The 22,459-nt window shown below is 36.6% G+C and overlaps 1 protein-coding gene across 3 annotated transcripts; it reads right to left on the bottom strand.

Moving 5' to 3' along the window:
- Positions 1-8,693: 8,693 nt before the first annotated feature.
- Positions 8,694-22,207, bottom strand: LOC123870636 (fructose-bisphosphate aldolase). Of its 3 annotated transcripts, XM_045913982.1 has the most exons (10): positions 22,070-22,207; positions 19,213-19,329; positions 18,596-18,687; positions 17,624-17,798; positions 16,038-16,241; positions 15,375-15,490; positions 14,510-14,609; positions 14,116-14,315; positions 12,266-12,340; positions 8,694-10,038 (listed from the first exon to the last, which is right to left on the bottom strand). In XM_045913982.1, exons 2-10 carry the CDS (start codon positions 19,322-19,324, stop codon positions 9,943-9,945), a joined length of 1,170 nt encoding a protein of 389 aa, XP_045769938.1. In that variant the 5' UTR covers positions 19,325-19,329; positions 22,070-22,207; the 3' UTR covers positions 8,694-9,942. The 3 variants fall into 3 exon arrangements, with proteins under 3 accessions (XP_045769938.1, XP_045769936.1, XP_045769937.1); XM_045913980.1 differs by lacking the exon at positions 12,266-12,340; XM_045913981.1 differs by lacking the exon at positions 8,694-10,038 and having other exon boundaries at positions 10,858-12,340.
- Positions 22,208-22,459: the final 252 nt, after the last annotated feature.

Genomic DNA, 22,459 nt, shown 5'->3' on the forward strand with positions numbered 1-22,459 from the left:
ATTCACAGTTAAAATGTAAGAACGCAAATTGAAAAATCAGTGTTCATGAATAATGCCTGTGAAATAATTGTGAAGAAAAGTAATACTTTCATCAAATGAAAATCATTTAAAAGCAGCAATAACACCCATCTCTAGTCATTAGTTCTTGCCTATTGTATAAACTACATCCAGCCAACACATTTACTCTACATTCTATGACGGTTTATTGAAATTATTTCTAAGAACAGTAATTATCTATCTAAAGTATTTGTCTGTGACACTTCTTCAGCCCTGGAGACCGAACTAAAGTACTTACTTTTTTGATTACTTAATCAAAATCAGGATGTACCAATTACAGCCATACGGGTCACCGTGATACGTAATTGTTAAGGGAACAACCATAGCACTAAATTATAATATAATAGCGACTAGCGTGCAAAAACTGCCCTATTTCCTAGTGGCCTGTAGACACCATGAGTTATGTTATGTAGGACTTTCCTTTAGTTTCTGGAGTATCTCGAAATGTGTGTAATCACAGAGCAAAGATCTTATAGAGATAGTCAAAGCTCATACATTCGTATTTTAAAAAGTGAAGACAAATTCGTAAGCTTGGTTCTCAGGTGCAGAATGTAGAGGCAGTTGACTGGGCACATAATATTGCGAAAAGCCGTTTAACGTTAACGATTAAGGTGTACTGAAAATAATGAGACCAAAATTGTCGAATTTTGCTAACGTTTTATGGGTAAAATACTAAATACCCAAAACAACACTTCAAGAATAAAATGTGGGCAAATGCCAACTGGATTTGCAACTCTCTCTATCGCACGATACGGAGAAGGCAGGGAAGCGGCGTGAAACAGATAGCGTTTTATTTAAGTTTGCACCTCGCGTCGATTACCGAAGTAGGCGAACCGTCCTGCGCGGGGAGGTGAGCGGGTAAGTGGGAGAGGCACCGCATTCCAGCAAGGTGCAAACTCAGCTTGACCAAATCATCAGTGGCTCTATAGATTGACGACGACGAATGGTCACCCTACAAAAGTTCAGAGGGTCAACCACACTATCCGAGTCAGTGTTGATTGACACACTTATAGCATTTATTGCATCGTAAAGCAATTAGGCTTTCCGGAACACTGCTATGGGGTCGCCGTCGCACCCAACCATTGTGTAAGGTGTGATAATAATTTTACTGAGATAATGTAATGGCAGATAATTGGATTAATTGTTGATTTGGACTAGATAACTTTTTACAGAAGATGCCTAGATATGTATATCTAGGTAAATTAGAACATTCCAATTCTTTTAGCTTACTATCGTTACTGCTTATGACAAATCCGCTATGTGATTTTTCCGAATTTTCGTTTTTGATGTCATTTTGTTCTGTTTTATAAGGCGCGTGTACATGCAGATACATGTTCTCTAGCCTGCTATGTCAAGAAATTTTTAGATAGATATTTAGATATATTATGATTTTGATCTAAAAGTAAAAATTTTTTTTTTTTCAAAAAATTGAGTTCAATTTAGTGTCTACGGAAAACTTGTGATTTTCCACATAGCGGAATTTTATGCGCTCTGACTCGTCTAGTATTTCTTCACTGAAAGTCCAAATACCAATTTTCATGAATATAACTTGAAAAACTGACTTTCACACAAACTTTCGCCCCCTATTTCAGTTCAAAAAAAAATACGCCAAGCAAAGTATTAGTTCTTTGCGCTTACATATAGATCTAGGTACCTATTGTATGGAAGATGTAAAAAATAAGAAATTGCTACTTAGTTACAAATAAACATCAACTACCTAATTGCTCTCACGAGACACGACGCGTGACTGTTTTATAATAAGACATAATAGTCTAATATTATGCTATAATAGTACAGAAACAATAGGTGCGTCTTGGTCAGAAAGAATGAGGTTAATTCTGTTTAATGGGTTTTCTCATGGTTTTCTAATGGAGAAAACTATTAAGATTACTTGCCTTATTGCGTACTTCTATACATCGTTTTTACTATTTTAGCCTCCGTTGTCCGTTTGTTTGTATATCAGCGGCTGTATCTCGTGATAAGTAGAGCACAGAATATCTATTGCCGCCATAAAAAAAAATTGGCAAAGTGCGAGTCAGACACTCGCACTGAGGGTTCCGTACTCGGGTATTTTTTCTAACATTTTGCAGGATAAATCAAAAACTATTGTGCATAAAAATAAATAAAAATCTGTTTTACATGTACAGGTAAAGCCCTTTCATATGATACCCCACTTGGTACTAGTTATCTTACTTTGAAAATTAAAAAAATATTTTAATTTTTTTTTAAATTATGTGATCACTTTGCGGTTTTCAGATTTATTCCTCTACTTGTGCTATAAGACCTACCTACCTGCAAAATTTCATGATTCTAGGTCAACGGAAAGTACCCTATAGGTTTCTTACCAGACACGACGGACAGACAGACAGACAGGCAGACAACAAAGTGATCCCATAAAGGTTCCGTTTTTCCTTTTGAGGTTACGTAACCCTAAAGTATTATTTCTTGTACAATAGTACGGAAATCTTCGTGTGCTTGTCCGTCTCGCACTTGACAGTTTTTCTCATCAAAACCTCCAATAGAGCTGACAATATATTTGAAGAAGTTTTAAATAAACATTTACCTACTAAGTATACAATACTAGCAGTTGAAATATCCAATCAGCAGACAAAAGGCTTGCCAAATGAAACAGATAAAAAATGTTTTCAGTATATTTCACTGCAAAACAAACCGTTACAAAAATGTACTGAAAAAATTTCAAGGACTACGTTAAATATACAGAATAGCTTCCGTATTTTATTATGTTGACTAGCTGATGTCCGCGACTTCGTCTGCTTGGATTTAGGTTTTTAAAAAGCGCGTGGAAAGGTTTTGATTTTTCCGACCTAGTAGCCTAGGTCACTCTCGGGCCTCGGCTACCTGTGTTATTATGTACTAGCTGATGCCCGCAGCTTCGCCCGCGTGGATAGATCAGATCCCCTGCAGCATCAGGATTGAGGAGTTGGACTCCAAATTTTTTATGAAACAATGTCGCAAAGTTCCTCTATCGATTAAAAAAGAAATGACGCAAATCGGTTCAGAAATCTCGGAGATCGATAGAAAAACACAACTCCCTTTTTGAAAGTCGGTTAAAAAAGTAGCCTATGTTACTCCCTGGTCAATTCTCTACTTGTCTGTGAAAATCCCGTCAAAATCGGTTCAGCCGTTCCCAAGATTAGCCTTTTCAAACAGACAGACAGACAGACAGACAGACAGACAAAAATTTTAAAAACGTGTGATTCGGTTATAGTATCGTTCAAATAACCATATGACCTTAATATGCGGTAGTTATTTCGAAATTACAGACAGACACTCCAATTTTATTTATTAGTATAGAAGTATAGATTCTGAGCCATTCTACTCACGACACTGCGGCAGGTCCGATTTAGGAGGCACTTAGATTGGAGTAATCTAGGGTGGTCCCTACTCCCTACACATGGGTCTAATCTGTGCGTACGCAGACGTGTGAAAGAACTAGAATGACCCTACACAGATCCTCCCCCCTTTTACACCCTGAATCGGCCCTGCCGCAATGTCGTGAGTAGAGGGGCTTTAACTATGTCCATGTGTATTGTGTATCCAACACGCGATGAACATACGAGTAAGTTGAACTAGAATTGAACTCGGAGCGTTCAATAACAACAGAGAGCTCAATTTGAGTTAAACTCGAGTTGATTTGAAGTAACTTCAGTTGATCTAGAGTTGAAAGGTCGTTCGTCCCTGTGTTGGGGACGATACGCAGAGAAACTTTCAGCTTTTATAAAATAACGAAGGTCTGGCAAGCGCTGGCTCTCTTTCTAGTAGGTTATCTACTTTCTATTATATCTCTTGGATTCACTTAGAGGATTCCCATTAAATTTCGGAATCCTAAAAATGTAGGGTGTTTTGGGAAAAATTAAAACCACTTTTTTCAATGCCGAGTACAATTTTCCTTTATTAAAGCTTAAAATATTATTAAAACAAGCGGTAAAGTGAATAAACATGCACCCTCTTCTTTAGACGAACGTTCAGCGATTTTCTCAACCTGTAAGCAAGTAAATATTTTTTTAGTAGGTTAAGGACTAAGTTAACCTTTTTGTTAGTGAATCAATTCCAGCAGGGTAATGATGATGACTAATAAAAAGATGGGACAACTCATCGCCGGCTCACTACTGAGCACGGTTTTCGCAATGCGGATTAACAGGCTTCACACACAGAACATTATGGAGGCATGCAGGGTTCCTCACGAAGTTTTCTTTTAAAGCAAGTGCTATAAAATTGTTTGAAACGCACATTTAAACCTACCTATTTAAAGAGGAGGAAAACCATATTATAGGTATAAACAAACAGCCGCCGCTATTCAGAAAAAATAAATATCATATTTAACTCTCATTATTAAAGTTAATTGCCAAATTACAAGATGATAGAGTAGGTATACCAACCAATTTCAAACTGATCAAGAACTCACATGGCCTGTCACGTGTTGGTATCAAGCAACTCGTGTGTGGCTGCGCGTGTTCAAATAATTTTGCCATTTAACGACTTTCAAATGATAAAGCACCTACTTAATTATGTTAATTAAACATTCGTCCTCGAAAAAATCCATACTAATATTATAAATGCGAAAGTCTGTCTGTCTGTCTGTCTGCTACCTTTTCACGGCCCAACAGTTTCACCGATTCTGACGAAATTTGGTACACGGTTAGCTTATATCCCGGGAACGGACATAATATAGACACGGAAAATCAAAGAGTTCCCACGGGATTCCCAAAAACCCATCCGCTTAAGCGATTTGTACGAAAGGTACCGAGGTAGCTTGCGTCCCTGAAATTGACATAGGCAACTTTTTATCCCAGAAAATCAAACAGTTCCCATGGGATCTTTATAAATCTAAATCCACGCGAACGAAGTCGCGGGCATGCTCTAGTTATTAATATTGAGATCTAAAGGTACCGAAACAAGATTTTTTTTACGTTACTTTGCGGAAGTCCATGATATATTTACATGGAACCAAATGCTTAATTTGCTATAACCCCTGTAACAGATAAATCTGTATGATAGGCACCGCCCGCCCTCCCACTGCTAAACATGCAGGAAAAGTCAGTCACCAAACAAGCAATACGTTGTCAGAGCGAAACGTGCGTCGAGTGTATTTTGGGTGATTCGTGTAGCGCTTCGTGATAATGCGTATTGCTTGATTAGTGGCTGGCTTTTCCCGCATGTTTAGCAGTAGGAGGGCGGGTTCTGCATATCGTATGATGATGTCGCATCATATAGATTTGTCTGTTGCTTTTGGTTCCTCGAAACAAAACAATCAAGTGCGAATAGAATTTGCGCCTAGGTTCGCCATTCATCACACCGTCTACTGATAGACGTTCACTGCTAAACATGGTCTCTTGTAGGGACTTCCACAAGGTTTTGCACAAGGTATGTACTGAACCCATCAATGAGATGACGGCCACGTGCCAACCCTTAGATAGATATAGATAGAACACTTTATTGCACACAAAACACATATAAAGGAAACACAACACAGAAAAAAGAAAACAGAAAAAACAATTGTGTGCAAAGGCGGCCTTATTGCTTGGAGCAATCTCTACCAGGCAACCTTTGCTGAAAGGAGAAGCTAAGCTTGTGTTGGATAGTGCCATACCTAGTATAGTGCGTTTCATCGAATAATACCTATGGCGTTATGTTGGCTCCCCTGTCTGTTGGGTGGTCATTGGCACCATATTGGCAGATTTTGTTTATTTTCATTTGATTTTCATTTCATTCATTCAGGAAAATCAAATGAAAATAAACAAAATCTGCGCCTTCTTATGCAAATATGGTCCCAATGACTTGGACAGACAGGGGAGCCAACATAACGCCATAGGTACTATTCGATGAAACGCACTATTCAGAGTAACGGGAAGTTTTACGGGCAACCCTAAAACTCCATGACTGACGTTATCTTGTCATTAGAAGTTTTAAACTAAGTGACTGAGTAGAAAATGTATCCTATTTCGGATGGAAGCTTTTAAAAGATAACCAAGTAGGTACCTGCCTACAACCTAAATACTAATGGATTCTAAGTGTGCCATAGTAGGTATCTTCCTTAGTACTTATTAAATTCGTATATCTACTCATACTAATTAGAAAACGTACATTAGTGTGTTACATATTTACGAGGTATGTAATTGACCAAGCGAAGCGTAGTCTCCGAGTCTACTTGGGTGAACTTGCATTTATTTGTCTGTCCGTCTGTCAGAGCTTACCAATTACAATCCGGGTATCTTTAAAACAAGAGTGAATAGGCACCTTCTAAGTAAACGCGTCCCATCTTAGACCACATCATCACTTTCCATCAGGTGTGATTGTGGTCAAGCGCTTACCTATAGTGAATAAAAAAAAAGCTTCATAACTTCCGAATCTTTGCAAATAAGAAATTAGATACTTTCTTTACAAATCCTAATCTTACTATGATAATACTTAATTATTATTGTGAAAGTTTGAATGTTTGTTTACTTCTTCATACCACAATTTGGCTGTTTGGCTGAAAAATAGATAGATACATAATTATATGGATACGAGACATGGCCGGTCACTATGAGCCTCATAAGAAAGGTGAGAGTTAGGTACTCAGCGAGCGATGGAGAGAAACTCCAAGGGTTTCTCTCCGTGATCGAATCAGATATGTATCGGTAGGAAAAACAGAGAAAATCAGCAGGCTGAGAAGCTGAAGCGACAATAAGGAGGTCACATAGTTCAAAAAATTGGTACACGTTGGGGTCTCAAATTGCTATAAAATGGCAACCCCGGACTTAAAAGCGCAGCGTTGGAAGACCCTCTATTATGTGGACAGATGACATCAAACGAGACGCATTGAGCCGCTAGGTATATACAGGGTGTAACCAGAACGCTAGCAAAAACTTACCGTTATCATTATACTACCTCAATATAATCCAATGCCAATAACCGTTTGCCTTATCTTGTAGTTTTAGTAATTTAGTATTTTTCAAACCCGCATTGTAAAGCATGCAAAACTCAGGTCAATGCCTCACCTACGACGTGGCATTGACTTCGAGTGACCTATTTACGGAACGTTCGTTGACCTCTAGCGTCAGTCAGATGTTTTATTTGCAATATATTGTGAACTTTTAAAAATACAGGAATTAAAAAAATCGTAGTTTTTTTTTAATGGTATCTTATCAGTAATCATCAGTCTTCGTTTTTGATAGCGTTCTGGTAACACCCTGTAGATTTGCACGAGACCAAATAAACAAACAAGTAAGTTCATTATGTGCAAGCACGAGGCAACTTGGCAAGTACAATATTGTGTAGTGAACCCATTTACATAGAGCATATAGACTTGTGTACGTTCCCATTGATTTGTTTGGTTACGGCACGTCAATCGTTACGTGTTTAATTTGCGTCTTTTATTTAAAATAAAAAATAGCGAGCAAACGAGCAGGCGGCAAGTGATTACCGCCGCCCTCGAACTGCAGTACCAGAGGAACCGCCAATGCGTTGCAGGAATTTGTTGGTTCGCCCCTTGAATAACCTTATGTTGTAATCTAATGGGAACACCGCAGAAGGTACTTGATTCTACAGTTTGCATGTCAAAAAGAATTTTGCATAGGTAGCAAGCTACAGTAAAATATCCAGAAAATGTCAGAATACGTCAGAATTAATTAGGTACCTACCTACGTCGCTAGAAGTTGAAAATTAAGTAAGATAGAATCATAACTAGCTAGCTACAATGGAAACACACCCAGTATAATGAATGTAAGTCTTTGCCCTTTTGTTGAGATGTCATGTTACTTTCCATGAATATTTTAATGTTCGATTAGTAAAGTTAGAATCATGTTGCTTGATTTGACGGTAGGTAAAAATTACTTACCTTTAATTTAGAAACTTTAGGCAGTTATCCAATTTAAAATGTAAAGGTAACTTTTAATCATCTTATCCCCAAAACTCGAGAGGCACTCAAGTTATTAAAATTCATAATTTATTCCCATTAAAGTATCCCTGAAATCTTTTCAGATGTCTTTGCCCCTTAATTAACCCTAGTGTTTTAGGGGTCAAACACCTTGCCTGTAGGTAGTACCTATTTATTGACTAAGTACTTAATAATTATAAGTTTAAATGCCTGTTTTCTAAACGAGGTTAACTTAGTATTTTCTTGTGGGGTGTTAATAAAATTATGACCTTGTAGGGCCAGCGCAGACGACGGAATAGTATACGGAGGACAAAAGTTTTTAAGAGGGTTCTCTCCGTCACTCGCTCTATACAAACGTAGTTCGTCTCTCATTGGAATACTAACCAATCATACTCAATGGAATTTTGTAGAAACGTTCCGGGAACTAATATCTATGCCTGTGGTTTTCTAGATTTCCGTTAAAATATTCGGTTTCAAATTTACGCGGTCTTAAAAGTTCTTCATTCATACAAATCTTTGAGCCCCTGTAATTTTAAAACTACATATTTTTAGAAAAATCTAAAACACCACAGGCACAGATATTAGTTTCTAGAATATGTCTGCAAAATTTCATGGACTTTGGTTGCTTAACATTCAAATGAAATTGGGGCTACGATTGTATGGAGTAAGTGACGGCGAGAGGTGCCTTTTGTATCAGTCAATTTCTTTTGTACCTTAACTTTTGTATTAATCAAAGGTCTAAATAAAACTACCGTACTGATCGATAATATAAGATATATTTTACTCTTAAAATATCAAAATACATTAAAAACTAAGTAAAAATCATTACCATTATAAATAATATAAATAGCCAAGGGTGTAAACGGTATTTTTTATTACAATTTTATAAAATAAATTACTCTAAAATAATTTACCTCTAGACATATACAAATGTATAAACTGTGATTTTTGTACAGATTTCTATTAAAATATACGTATTAATACACTTACCCAAATATAGTGAAGCAACTAAAATGACATCTAATCTCATTAACTATGACAATATACTACTTCAACGGACCAACGACAAATACATTTTAATTTTATATAGTTTTCTGCAAATATTTAAGATATTCTCCTATACCTACTTCAAACAACATATTTTTCAAAATACAGCAAATTACGAGTAACGCCATTATTATATTCATTTGTCATTTAGCGTATAGACAATAATTTATTGGGCATCTAATGCCAAAGACGCCATTTTGTTGTATTTATTTTAAAAGTTTTTTCAACGTTGCTTAAAGACTGTCATAAAACAAAATGTGAATATTTTAAGTGTTTCTGTAGTTATGTCGTTGTTATCCCTTGTTGAAAGTTGATTATGCTTACAAAATGTACCTATACGTTGAAACCATAATATACATCTGAAAACTGACAGTAATTATGTATAGTAGAGTGTCTATTTTGTATGGAATCTAGCCTCAGGCATTATCTCAATATAACTTTAAATAAATCAGTTAAAACTCCTACAGCAAAGCAGGAGCAATAACTTTTTTGAACAAATGCCTACCTATTTGATCGGATTGTAGGAACTAAATAACTTTTTACGATTATATTTATCAAATTCGATAATATTATACACGAAATTACTGATTTGTAACAGATCCTTACTGTAATGCCCACTTATCAGTTTGGAGACAACTTAAATATTAAGTGACACTTTTGGCTTTTGATGAACAAAATGCCAAAAATGTTTAAACCTTAAAGGTGGCCTTGGATTTTGAGTTGCGTTTTAATAAAAAGCTCTTATTTCTATAGTGATAGAATTATGTCGAAAAACGTCCTCTGGGAACGCCATTTTCTGAATTTTCAGTGACGTCATTTAGAAAACGTTTCAATGACGTCATTCCGAAAACGTTTCAGTGACGTCATTTAGAAAACGTTCCAGTGACGTCATTCAACGTTGTATACCGGCCGCTGTACTAGGATATAAGAGCTTTTAGGGGGTGGTTTTGTGTTCGAGCCTAGTACGCGTGGTTAGCAACGAAAAGGCCTGCTTCGGCGCCCACACCTGTGACTGATCCGGCGACGTATTTGCCCTGGGACGCCTGACCGTTAGCCTGGAAAGAAAATAATAGCATGTTAACGATTTTGCCTAAAAGCGGCGATTTTTTGAATAGGCGCTATGGACTTCCTTATCATAATCCATTATAATATTTTAACCGTTTTACGGTCTATATTATAAATGTGAAAGTATTTGTCCGTCTGTCAGCTAGTTTTTCACTTTTCACAGCCCTGATATACGGAGGTAGCTTACATCCCGGGGAAGGACAGGGTAAGTTTTGGTCCCGGAAAATCGAAGTCTCCATGGGATATTCAAAAACCTAAGCGACGAACAAAGATTACTGTACTGTACAGTTTAGCCCAGTTTTTTTATAATAGAGTTCTAAAGATATTACCGTAATGTTTCAGTTTTCTATATAAAATTAAAATCACATTGGCCGTGGGAACGTTTTAGGCGCAACGTACACACCTCAAATCGAAACTTGGCAGCTTTCTTGATAACAACTCAAACTAAGCTTAATCTACTTTGGCATGAAGGCGGCGCTGCACGCACTAATTGCGTGTTATTTTTAGCACTTGCCCACTTTGACGTAAATCCATCTCATTTCGAGAGAAAACCCGTGCTCAGTAGATAGTAGGTCGGTGATGACTTGATATGATGAATTTCAACCGTATGTCCAAGTACATAAAGCCGAGTTTTAAGCCCATTACGCACGGTCGACAAGTCGCCGGGCGATTATTGTATGGCGATATCTAAGTTATTATCAAAAAGACTGCACTGTCTGTGGGTATGATTCGGCCATTAGAAGCATATTAACTGCCTTGCCCACGTCAGTTCTACTTCTTCGTCAGGTAAAAAATAAAAAGAAAACGACAAAGGTCTATGTTTTATTGAAAACGATAACAAACAGGGTTAGCAATAATTGTGTTCCATATTGTTAGTGCAATAAACATCTACAACAAGCACAAAAACTGACTGACATAAAATGTACAAGATTCTCAACGTTTTTCACGGATTTTTAGTCACTAGGAGTAATAAAAATGATCATTTTTTTCCTTAAAAAAACTAATAACTGAATTTTAGAATAATTTTTTGTTAATACACACCAAAATTTGGGGAACTAGAAGGATATGAACCTGTGTCTCTCTTGGGCATCTCTCTTGACCACCATACTAGAGTTGACTTAAGTGTTCACCAAAAGAGACGTAGGTTCGAATCTTACCAGTTCCCCAATTTTTGTATTTTAAATTTTTTTTGAATTTCCTTGAAGTGTAGGTACGTAAAACACTATCATGTAAATTATAAATAACTGAACCTTGTATATTTTATGCACTGAATAGGTAGAGAGCCTATTCAATGATTTTATGTTAGGAAACTAATAAATAGATGGAGATGTAGCAAAACTAGCTAAGTTCTAACTACGACACACATACAAATGAGTAAAAAAAAAACAATTTAAAATGCTATTTTCATTCGTAAACGTAAAACTGTCAATTAGACGACAGATTTTGCTGTCAATTTTGCAATAGTCACTGCCGTAATATGATAATTTTTGCACTTGACAGCAATGCTTAGTAAAAACCGATGAAGTTTACACTCGACCCACGGAAAGAAGATAATATAGGATTCCAACCAACCAATCACAAACATGATTTCAAAAAACATTCGAAATTCAGCCCGAAAATGTTTATAAAAAATCATTTGTAATTCAATTCGAGAACATTTTTGGAGATCGGTTCAATGCTAATGGATATAGAATTGACTAATGCAAAATCTATTGTCTAATGGACGTTTAAAAAATTAGGATTCCCAATAATACATTTTACTGTGAAAAATGTATTTTTGTTATAGAATTAATTTTTGTGTAGACCAATTTTAATATTTAAATGTGAGTAAATTAGTATACAAATAAAAATCTTAACTAAATGCGTTATTTGTATGCAGAGTTGCCATAATTCGAGCAAAATTTTACCACAGATAATTAATAATAAGGACTGTTTAAATAAAATATGCAAGTTAATCAAAAAAAAAAATGTAATTTAATTTGTTCTTTTTTAAATTTCACTATCATGTATTCATACAGCAAATTACGCGATTTATTTGGCACATAAAATATAAAACATAACAATAAAAATATAGTTCTGCCATCCTTTTCAAGATATTTGTTTAGAAAAGGACAGATAGATTTTCAATTCATAGTCTCGTGAATAGCTTATAGGGTATAAGTGCCAAGAAATAGATAGCATCTAATATTAGCCAGTTTAGTAAGCGTGTGATTTGACAAAATTAGATTTGGAAGCAGCGAGCGACGGAATCGAACCTGCTACATATTGTCCTCTAACAGCAAGACCATTCGCCTAAATATTTTAATTTAAAAACGCGATTTTCGATTCATAATTATGGCAACCCATTTTTTCACAGCCAAATAAGTGGTAGGTTTTAAAATTAATTTCGTAGGATTTTAAAGTAGTGGTAGATTTTAATGTTCCAAAATTTCGATTGTTGATGTGCCGTGATGCGTCGACATTGATGCGTAATGGACGTGCATAAGAAAAGAAAAACAAATATATTAGTTACATTCTACATTCTAAGGCAAAATTGTTATAGAAGCTACTCACAACAGCTAATAAAACGATTAAAAGTTATGATAGTCTATTTACCTCTCGCTCGATCAAAATAGAAACGAGCGGGAAGGAAATAGACATATTTGCAGAGAGATGCATTAATTTTACAATGAGCAGCTACTATTATAATGGTTACTAATTTACATTAGGTTATATGCTAGGACACACACACATAAAGCAAGATTCAAAACTAGTTGGCATGCGAATATGGAATCGGTAATAAAATAACACTGTTATAGTCCGTACGAAAGGAGAACTCACTCGCCATTTTTAACCGACTTCCAAAAAAGGAGGAGGTTCTCAATTCGTCGGGATCTTTTTTTTTTTTTATTTTTTATTTTTTTTTTTATTTTTTATGTATGTTCCCCGATTACTCAAAGACCCCTGGACCGATTTGGAATTTTTTTTTTTGTTTGAAAGGGTATACTGTGCAGGTGGTCCCATATAAATTTGGTGAAGATCTGATGAATATCTTCGGAGATGGAGAACAGAACTCCTCAATGGATAAGAGCAAATTGCTCGCGATCACTGTAATAGCTTAGTAAACAGTAGGGTTTTAACTGGGCATAGCATATTATAGTACAGTGGGGCCACTAAAAATTGTGAAATAAAAAATTTTCAAAAGAAAAATAAAACCGACTTCAAAAACCAAAAACACTAAAAAGTAGAAAATAATTTTTGTTTAGCTACACATGTAATGTACCTAGGTATGAAGTCGGGCGAGCTTCACTCTTGGATTTCTAATTTTGTTTTAATATGCTCGCTCGACTTCATACCTAGGTACATTACATGTGTAGCTAAACAAAAATTATTTTCTACTTTTTAGTGTTTTTGGTTTTTGAAGTCGGTTTTATTTTTCTTTTGAATTTTTTTTATTTTAACTATATATGTCAACTGTCATGTCAAAAGTACGATTTTAGTGATTATTGACACAGAGTTAAAATGGCGAGTGAGTACTTAAAATTTATGCATAATACTTAAGAAAAACAACACTACCTTGCTTCGAAAATATCAAGTTCTCCAGCTGCAACAGTACCGAGGCCTGGAGAGCAGGACCATAACTGAAGGACTACACCGCCTCATAAGGTCTACATTCTTGATGGTGGTTTCTTCTTTTCTTACAAGTCAGTATGCTAAGAATCTCAAGTACAAGAGTAACATAATATTACCTTAGCACGCTTCAATTACTCCTGTTGTACAACATGCAAGTTTTCCGGCTTGCCTGCCCAGGCACGGAGCACTGCAGGGCACAACCGTAGCTGAAGGTGAGGGGACCAAAGCTTCTTGAGGTCTACTGTGTTCATGTGTTTCTTCTGACCTTTATGCTAAGATTCTCAAGTACTAGGCTATGATAAAGTTAGAGGAAAATACCTTAGCGCTGTTCAACAGTTCCCGTTGTCCAGTGATCAAGCTTCACTGCTTTGATGTTGGATTGTTGCTCAAACATGTGGAAGTTTTTATCTTTATAATCTCAAGTACTAGGGTACCATAAGGTCTGAGGATAATACCTTAGCACGCTTCAACAGTTCCTGTTGTCCAGCGAGCAAGTTCTCCTGCTTGCCTGCCCAGGCACGGAGCACGGAGGCCTGGAGGGCACGACCGTAGCTGAAGGTGAGGGACCATGGCCTCTTGAGGTCCACGGTGTTGATGGCGTTCAGGTTCACGGAGGCCTCCTCTTCAGACTGACCACCAGAGAGGAATGTGACTCCTGAAAAAGAAACCATCACAACATTTTAACACTATTTAGAGATTAGAAGAACCAAATGACTTTTGACACCTTCAAGCTTGAGGGCGGCCCGTTGCTAGGGTTGGGGTTGACCAATAAGTTGTTAGGAGATCATAGAGTAAAAGATGTTTGAACGGAGAAAAAAATGAATACAAAACCGAAAACTGCAAACATACCGGGAACTGCAGCCGGCACGGTCCTCAGAAGTGCGGTGACGGTTGCGCGTCCGATGTCCATTGGAGTGTACGTCTTCTTGCAAGACTGACCGGCGGTTACCTGTAAACGACATTAAAAGACTTTTAGGCAAGGAAGATAGAAGACTTTAGTAATTTCGTTTGCAAGTCATAATATGCGGGACTGCAGTTTGACTTCTGATATGAATTCTTTAGGTCAATAATTCCACAAATGTCATGCCATTGGCGTAGTGTTTTAATCTGATCAATCTTATCAAGACAAAGTAACATAGCTAAAAAACCGGCAAAGTGCAAGTCAGACTCGCGCACCGAGGGTTCCCTACTCAGGTATTTTTCCGACATTTTGCGCGATAAATCAAAAACTATCATGCTTAAAAATAAATAAAAATCTGTTTTAGAATGTACAAGTAAAGTCCTTTCATATGAAACCCCACTTGGTATAGCTATCTTACTTTGAAAATTAAAACACATTTTAATTTTTTTCTATGATGTAACCACAAATTCACAGTTGTCAGATTTATTCCTTTACTTGTACTATAAGACCTACCTACCTGCCAAATTTCGTAATTCTAGGTCAACGGGAAGTACCCTATAGGTTTTCTTGACAGACACGACGGACGGACGGACGGACAGACAGACAACTAAGTAATTCTATAAGGGTTCCGTTTTTCCTTTTGAGGTACGGAACCCTAAATACAACCCCAATCTTAGAAACAAAATAAATCAACCCTTCCCCCAGGAAGTTACGATTGCTACAAACAAAAACCGGATCAAAGATGTAATACTAAGCTCTTGCATTTCGGGTCAGAATAGTATTAGGTATACCAATTTTGTAACGAGTTGTTACCATGTTTGGCTTGAGGAGTGTGCCCTCGAGGTAGACGTGGTGGTCACTGAGAGCCTTGTAGACGGCAGCAAGGACCTGCTCTGTCACCTTTTGGGCGCGGTCCAAATCGTGCTCACCTGCAAAGCAATGACATTATCAGTTATTGATAACAAAGCCGCGCATTGTTTAAAATATACAACTAGCTGACGCCCGCAACTTTTCCGCGTGGATTTACGTTTTTCAAAATCCCGCGGGAACTCTTTGATTTTCCGGGATAAAAAGTAGCCCTTGTGTTAATCCAGGATATAATCTTTGTCCATTCCAAATTTCAGCCAAATCCGTCCAGTAGTTTTTGCGTGAAGCAGTAACAAACGTACACAGACTATACATTTACTTACACAAACTTTCGCTTTTATAATACACTTGTTGTTGGCACTTGCTGGGAGCTGTCTCACATAGTATAATCAACGTACAGTACAACGTAGGTGAGACGCAAATCCCATTGCAACGGATGCTGGGCATCAATTAGTAGGTAGATATACATAGGTACCTATAAGAGAAAATGCACTGGCATGCAACGCAGCTTGGCGAAGTGCAAGCTACTCGTATCTTGTATTGGGTACACCGCACAATGTTTGACCAAGCCATCCAAACCTGGTAATTTCAAAGATTAAACAAACTTACCATCGGGCAAAACTTCGGGTTCAACAATAGGAACAATGCGCTGGCTCTGACAAATGGAAGCGTAGCGAGCAAGAACGTTCGCGTTCTCCATGATAGCCTGGTACGATGGTGTGTTGCGGCCGATCTTGAGCACGCAACGCCACTTGGCGAAGTGGCAGCCATCTTTCTTGTATTGGGCACAACGTTGGGCCAAGTCGTCCAAGCCTAGTGGAAAAGAAAATATTAAGTAAATTTTTTGTTGTAAACTATCGGATTGTGCTGTAAGAGCATTCTTGAGCCATTCAATTGTTGGATACCTCAGGTATCAGAGATGGTCTTCAGAAGTGCTGATTGTCGAAAGTCAAAGATCTTTTTTGGGTCACTGACCACTGTGCCAGCGAATTAATAAATTGGTGGAAAAGTATGATATGATATATATTACATTTCGTGAAATCTCCTAAATAATAGAGTACAGTTACATCTGTAATACAGGAGAATTTAATTGAGTTGTCGTTCGGTCATTTCGCAAGGTCAAGTTAATAATAGGTTCTTCTCCTTATTCTTTGATGCTATGCAGGTTTTTGAGTACCCTGTATCAGTTCGACCATTTCCGATCTATTGGGGTCGCCTCTACGCCTCCACTTTACATTTACTTGTCAAAACCTATGGCCGCCAGTTAGAGCAGCACTTTTTGACTGGAATTAAAGTAGCATCCTCAGGGTATACGATATATTTCCCTGGGTGGATGCTACGTTCATGCATTAGAGCAAGGCAATAGCAGACTAAAAGCCAAGCATGCGTTGTCAAGGCAAGTGATATATATGCAGCTTAAGATGGATGTGACGGGCCTGCCCGCGAAATTCAAGCTTATTTGGTTTTTCGCAATTTGTAAACTAATACGACAAAGTAGGCTTATGGCATTCTATTTGCGACAATAACAGTATCATCCCCACTAATTTATATAAAGATCTTTACTTGAAAGGGTCCAGTTTAAGAAATTAGCTCTAGTATCGACTGTAACTCGCAAATTAGTCTTACCTATAGCCTAAAGTACGCCGTAAGTATAGTTTTACAAATTATCGAAGTTGAACCACGAAAATAAGTCTACTTTGCTTAGCATAAGTTAAGTTTTATATGTAGTTGTTTCGGACGAAAATTTTAACATTTTACAACAAAATATAAAGTGGAATATTTTTATCACTCTTGAATCATCTATTCTACATATCATTAAGTTGTTTATGAGACTTTGACATTGGTATCGACTGATAAAACGGCGAGCCCCTAATAATGATAATATGCATAAATATTAATGCTCGAATGAATCGAGTTCATTCCAATCAACCTTTGGACATTGGACAAAATATTGACTAGCTCATTCCAGCGACTACGTCTGCGTGGACTACACAAATTTCCAACCCCTAATGTATCCCCTTAGGGATTAAATTTCCAAAACTCCCGTCTTAATGGATGCCATACTAGCTGCCTACGCATACTTAGGTACCAAATTTTATTCTTCAATTCAATAGAACACCATTGTCGATCTTGATGCCGAACTGGATATGTCCATCCTACTCTTCATTAAGGAAAATGTGTTTTATCTCACTCACCCTGGGTTGTGCATTCGTCCTCCGAGCCGAAGAGGGGTACAACACCCTTGTCGACCTTGATGCCGGGGATGATGCCGCGCTTCTCGAGCAGGGAGACCAGTGGAGTACCGTCATCAGCCTTCTGGTACAAGGTCTCGTGGAACAAGATCACTCCAGAGATATTTTCGGAGATGGCCTGAACAAAACATAATGCTTAAAGATTTTACTTAAAGATTTCTAAGTGGAACTGTCGCAGTAGGAACGTTAGAACGTTGCGCATAAGTTAGTTTTGGGGCACCTTTAATCCAAGATTTTTTTATTCAGATAAACGTTAGCCCTTGACTGCAATTTCACCTGGTGGTAAGTGATAGTGCAGTCTAAGGGCTAACCTGGAACGAGTATGGTATTACTTATGTAGAAATAAAAAAAATTGAACTCTGAAGTCTGAACGAAGTTTTGAGTTACCTCACAGTGCCTGCCTATATCATAAGATCTATTCGTGACTGTGTGATGTAAGTCACAAGTCATTAATACGACTAAGTACAAGTGGTCGAGGTTAAGGAAAACAGATAAAAAAGCATGATAAACTCATAGTCAATACAATTTACTCCCTGTACCTAGCAATATTTTATTTAATAAATAATAATGCTCGCGACTTCGTCCGCGTGGATTTATGACGCGGAAACTTTTAACGAAATAAAAAGTCGACTAGCCTATGTTCGTCTCCGAATGACGACTCCAGAATGCAAGGTATCTCGGTACTTTTCGTCAAAATTACTTAAGCAGATGTGCTGTGAAAAGGTAACAGACAGACAAACACACTTTCAAATTTATATTAAAATAAAAATAGCTTATGCCCGCAACTTCGTATGCTTGTGGACATCACAAATTTCAAACTCGTTCGTCACAAAAAGTTCGGACTTGACAGGGTTTTTATCAGAAAGGATTGTAGTAGCAATGTATAAAAACTGAATTATTGAAAAATGTACTAACAGGGTCAGTGGTGAAAAGGAGCTGACGGTATTTGCGACGGTTCTCCTCGGTGTTTTCAACGCCGATGTCTTGAAGACGTTTTCCCATAGTACCTGAGCAGAAACGTTCAGTTTTAATACAACTTGCAGGGAGGAAATACTGAACCAATAGAAGATTCACTTGAAGATTCAAAAGTACTTGAATAAAAAAACTTTTGGATTTTATTTCTTGTAACAACCAAAAATCAAGGGATTATATATAATTCCTACATTTATTGAGTCCAAAAAAATAAGTGATAAAAGCAATCTTGGATGTTACCTATCATACATAGAATAATAAAGTTAATCCTGTGCAAAATGTGTGTAATTGAATAACTATTATATACTTATAGTGATAAACTAAATTACTTATTCGCACCACTTTGCAGGTGGTAACTGCTTAGACCCCATTCGATTCTTTGCAGACCTCTAGGCATAGTAACAAAATGATGCTCCCAATCACTTCTGATTGGCAGAAATCTTTCACTATTGGCTAAATTCACATTTGCAGCAAGCATTATACTGTAAATTCCAGCCAATCTAAGCGACAGCTATTGTATTGCCAGTTTTCTGTCTGTCTGGTTGTGCTCTAAAACTTACCAGTGGACTCATCGGCAGCAAGGATGCCCTTGCCTGGAGCGACAATCGCCTGGGCGATCTTCTTCAGCTCCTCCTGAAGCTCAGGGGTCGGGTATTGGAAGTAAGTACTCATTGTGGCTGTAAAGAAACAGGACAGTTAGATCTCTTGACAACAAATGACATCCTGGTAATTACTTGGAAAATTTAAAGTGTACTGTGTAGATCAAGAAAGCACAGAGTTAGCATTCCACTGAGTGACATGACATCAAACAAGTCGCAAAACTCATCAAGTTGCCAGATGGTGACTTCGCACAAGAAATCAGCGCAAAGTTGCCAGTCTATTGGTATTCTACAGGATATATTTCGGAGAGTGTGCACAAGAACTCTTTGACCTGGTTCCTCCTTCACCTTTCTACCATCGTACTGCAAGGTCTACATCAAGGTTTGCATCCGTACATAGTCGAAATTCCTCAAACACGTACGAAGCGATTTGCTTCCTCGTTTCTAATCTGAACCACTAGGATATGGAACGCCCTTCCGGCATCAGTTTTCCCTCCCACTTCTAATATGGGTACCTTCAAGTCAAGAGTGAACAGGGAACTTCTAGGCAAGCGCGCTCCATCTTAGGCTGCATCATCATTTGCTAGTAGTCAAGCACTAGTCTATATATTTATTTAAAAAAAGCGCAGCATTGGAAAACCCCCTACTGGTGGACAGAAGACATCAAACGAGTTGCAGGGAGTCATTAGATCCAGGAGGCTTCGAGACCTAAGACCTAGGCTTCTAAGACCTTAGCGTGTGAATTCCCTACCAGAGACTTATATATCCAAAAGTGGATGACAACAATCTCATGGTACCTCAAAATATTACTGAACTATTTCTACTTTCTTGATGGATTTGTATAAACAGACAGATGGACAGAGTAGACTACAACTCTTATAGTTGTATATAAATGGCTGTGACAGACATATAGACGAACAGATGGACTGGACGAAAAGAGTCCTGGACAGAGGGCCAAACTGACTGAATGAAACTATAAGCCTCAGTAGGGTTCCTTGTTCTAAAGAACCCTAAAAACTAAAAAATTCACATTCTGATTCTTTCACAACATAACTTCACAATTTCATAAGTACCAAATAAACTTAAATGTTGAAACAATCATACCACACCTAAAGCTTCTTACTGATAACATTTTACAACATGACTATATAATTTTTATCATTAAAAAACAAGAACAAGTTTATCAAGTACATAATATAAAATTAAACATTATTTACATAATGGGTGTGCTGTTACGTCACCAGATCAATGGTGTGTATTATAAATAAGTTATTTTGACACACCTCCGGTTCTAAAAAGTTGTTTGACTTGATCTATGACTAGACCTTGACTAATTTTAAATAAATTTTATTTCCTTAATACTGAATCAAAATAAGGCCAAGGTGCTTAAATAACTGTAACTAGTTAGGTAATAATAGTTTTGAATAGTTTTGTGAGATTGTGACAGTTTTAAGAGTAGGTATTTAACTACCCGACTGAGTTTTTTCAGGGGACATTTTTATCTCAGTTTCAAATTGACAAATATTTCCACTCTCATCACTTTAGTATACTTTTAAAATACATTTGTTAAAAAATGTATAAAACATAGATTACATACAAATAGCATACAAAAGACATGGTAGCGTTTGCGTTGTAGGCAGGTTGTAGGTGTTTTATCAATCAATATTATTATGAAGTTTAAGTAATTGAAAGGGCACCTTTTGTCCCAAATCCAGGCATCCATCCTGATTCCGGTGGGCCTTTGCCTTTCTTTTTCCCTTTTTTCGGCGGCATTGTGCAGTTATTTTTATCAAATTAGTAACAAAAGTTCGACTTATAAAATTAATGAAAGGAAAATCCCATACTCGACATTAAACTTATGATATTTATTAAAACGAAAATAACATAATATAATTTATGCAAGAAAACTTAAAAAAAACTTACCAAAAACTGTCACACACACATTCGCTTATCAAAATTCAAAACAATCAACAATCAGATAGTTTTTATTTTTGAAACTAAAAATAAAAAATAGATTGATCAAACAGTTGACCTTTTGACGTTTGATATTAGGAAAAAAGTGATGTCCATTACAATTCGAAAACAAAAAAAATATCGATATTTAAAATTGATAAAATTAATTCGGAATACCTAGCTTGTAGGTACCTAATTATTACGAAAAAATAACTTAGGTATAAATAAAATATTTAATGGCATATAGTATGTTTTGTTATATTACTCAAAATTAAATCTACTCTGGTGTTAAGGTGACCGTGACCTTCAGAGGTCACTTTAGATACGCCGCCACAAACGTGATAGTTTTATTTATGATATCCAAAGAAAAGTACTTTCTATCCTAAAATTAGAGCTGCAAGTGTCTACCAAAATAAATGGCATGTATGGTTGTGTTGCAATCTATTAGTAATAAATATTTTAATTCATTAATAAAGACAGATAATAAATAGCAAGGATGTATCTTCTTATGACTTTCTATGAAATAGTAGCAAATATTATTTTGCAGATTTAATTTATTTTTCTACCTACCTCATTCAAAAATAAAATAAGTAAATTTAAGTACTTAATTCAAAGTAGGTAATTAGAAATGCAGGTATTCTGTTAAATATAATAATTTTTATCATTCAATTTTGTTTGAGAAACATGAACTATTCAAATAAAATTTATTGTAGTTATTAAAAAAAATCATAACATTATTACATCATGTGGGCAATGAATTCATAATTATTAAGATGTCTCCAAATCATGTTATACCAATTAAGATTAACGCTAATATAAAAGTAAAGTATTTTATGAGTAAAAATAAATTAAAAACTTCACTTACATTTTGATAAAAGATTCTAATTCGAACTATTGCACACCCTGACTGCTGCTGAATAGAACTGTCAAAACTCAAAATAGTTAAGAAAGGAGCGGACACGAATTAAAGGTCATTTGAAGGTCTGATAACAAATTCAAGCAGTGGAATCTGTTTTACCGACTTAATTATAAATCCTGCCACCTATTCGAATACTGTTTAGCTAATACATAAAGCATATAAGAGCGCCATCTATATAGTTATTTACAAACTCTATCGTTATGTATAGTGGGTTCATGAAAATCACCGAGTGCGCCATGCTATTTAGTTCTCATAACTCTCACAAGGGATCGTCGACCGCAATAATTTCATAATAGGTAAGTATTATTCAATAAAATGCTGAGTTGAACGCCGAAT

The sequence above is a fragment of the Maniola jurtina genome, chromosome 13 (assembly GCF_905333055.1).
Source record: "Maniola jurtina chromosome 13, ilManJurt1.1, whole genome shotgun sequence".
NCBI classification, from domain to species: domain Eukaryota; kingdom Metazoa; phylum Arthropoda; class Insecta; order Lepidoptera; family Nymphalidae; genus Maniola; species Maniola jurtina.

Excerpts from the sequence above, each read along its gene's own strand:
- LOC123870636 (XM_045913982.1), bottom strand. The coding sequence starts at position 19,324 with ATGAGTACTTACTTCCAATACCCGACCCCTGAGCTTCAGGAGGAGCTG. Across the intron at positions 18,688-19,212 it reads TGCTGCCGATGAGTCCACTG|GTACTATGGGAAAACGTCTT; the intron begins GTAAGTTTTAGA and ends GTTTCTGCTCAG. Across the intron at positions 12,341-14,115 it reads AACTGTTGAAGCGTGCTAAG|GCGAATGGTCTTGCTGTTAG; the intron begins GTATTATCCTCA and ends TAAAATATTTAG.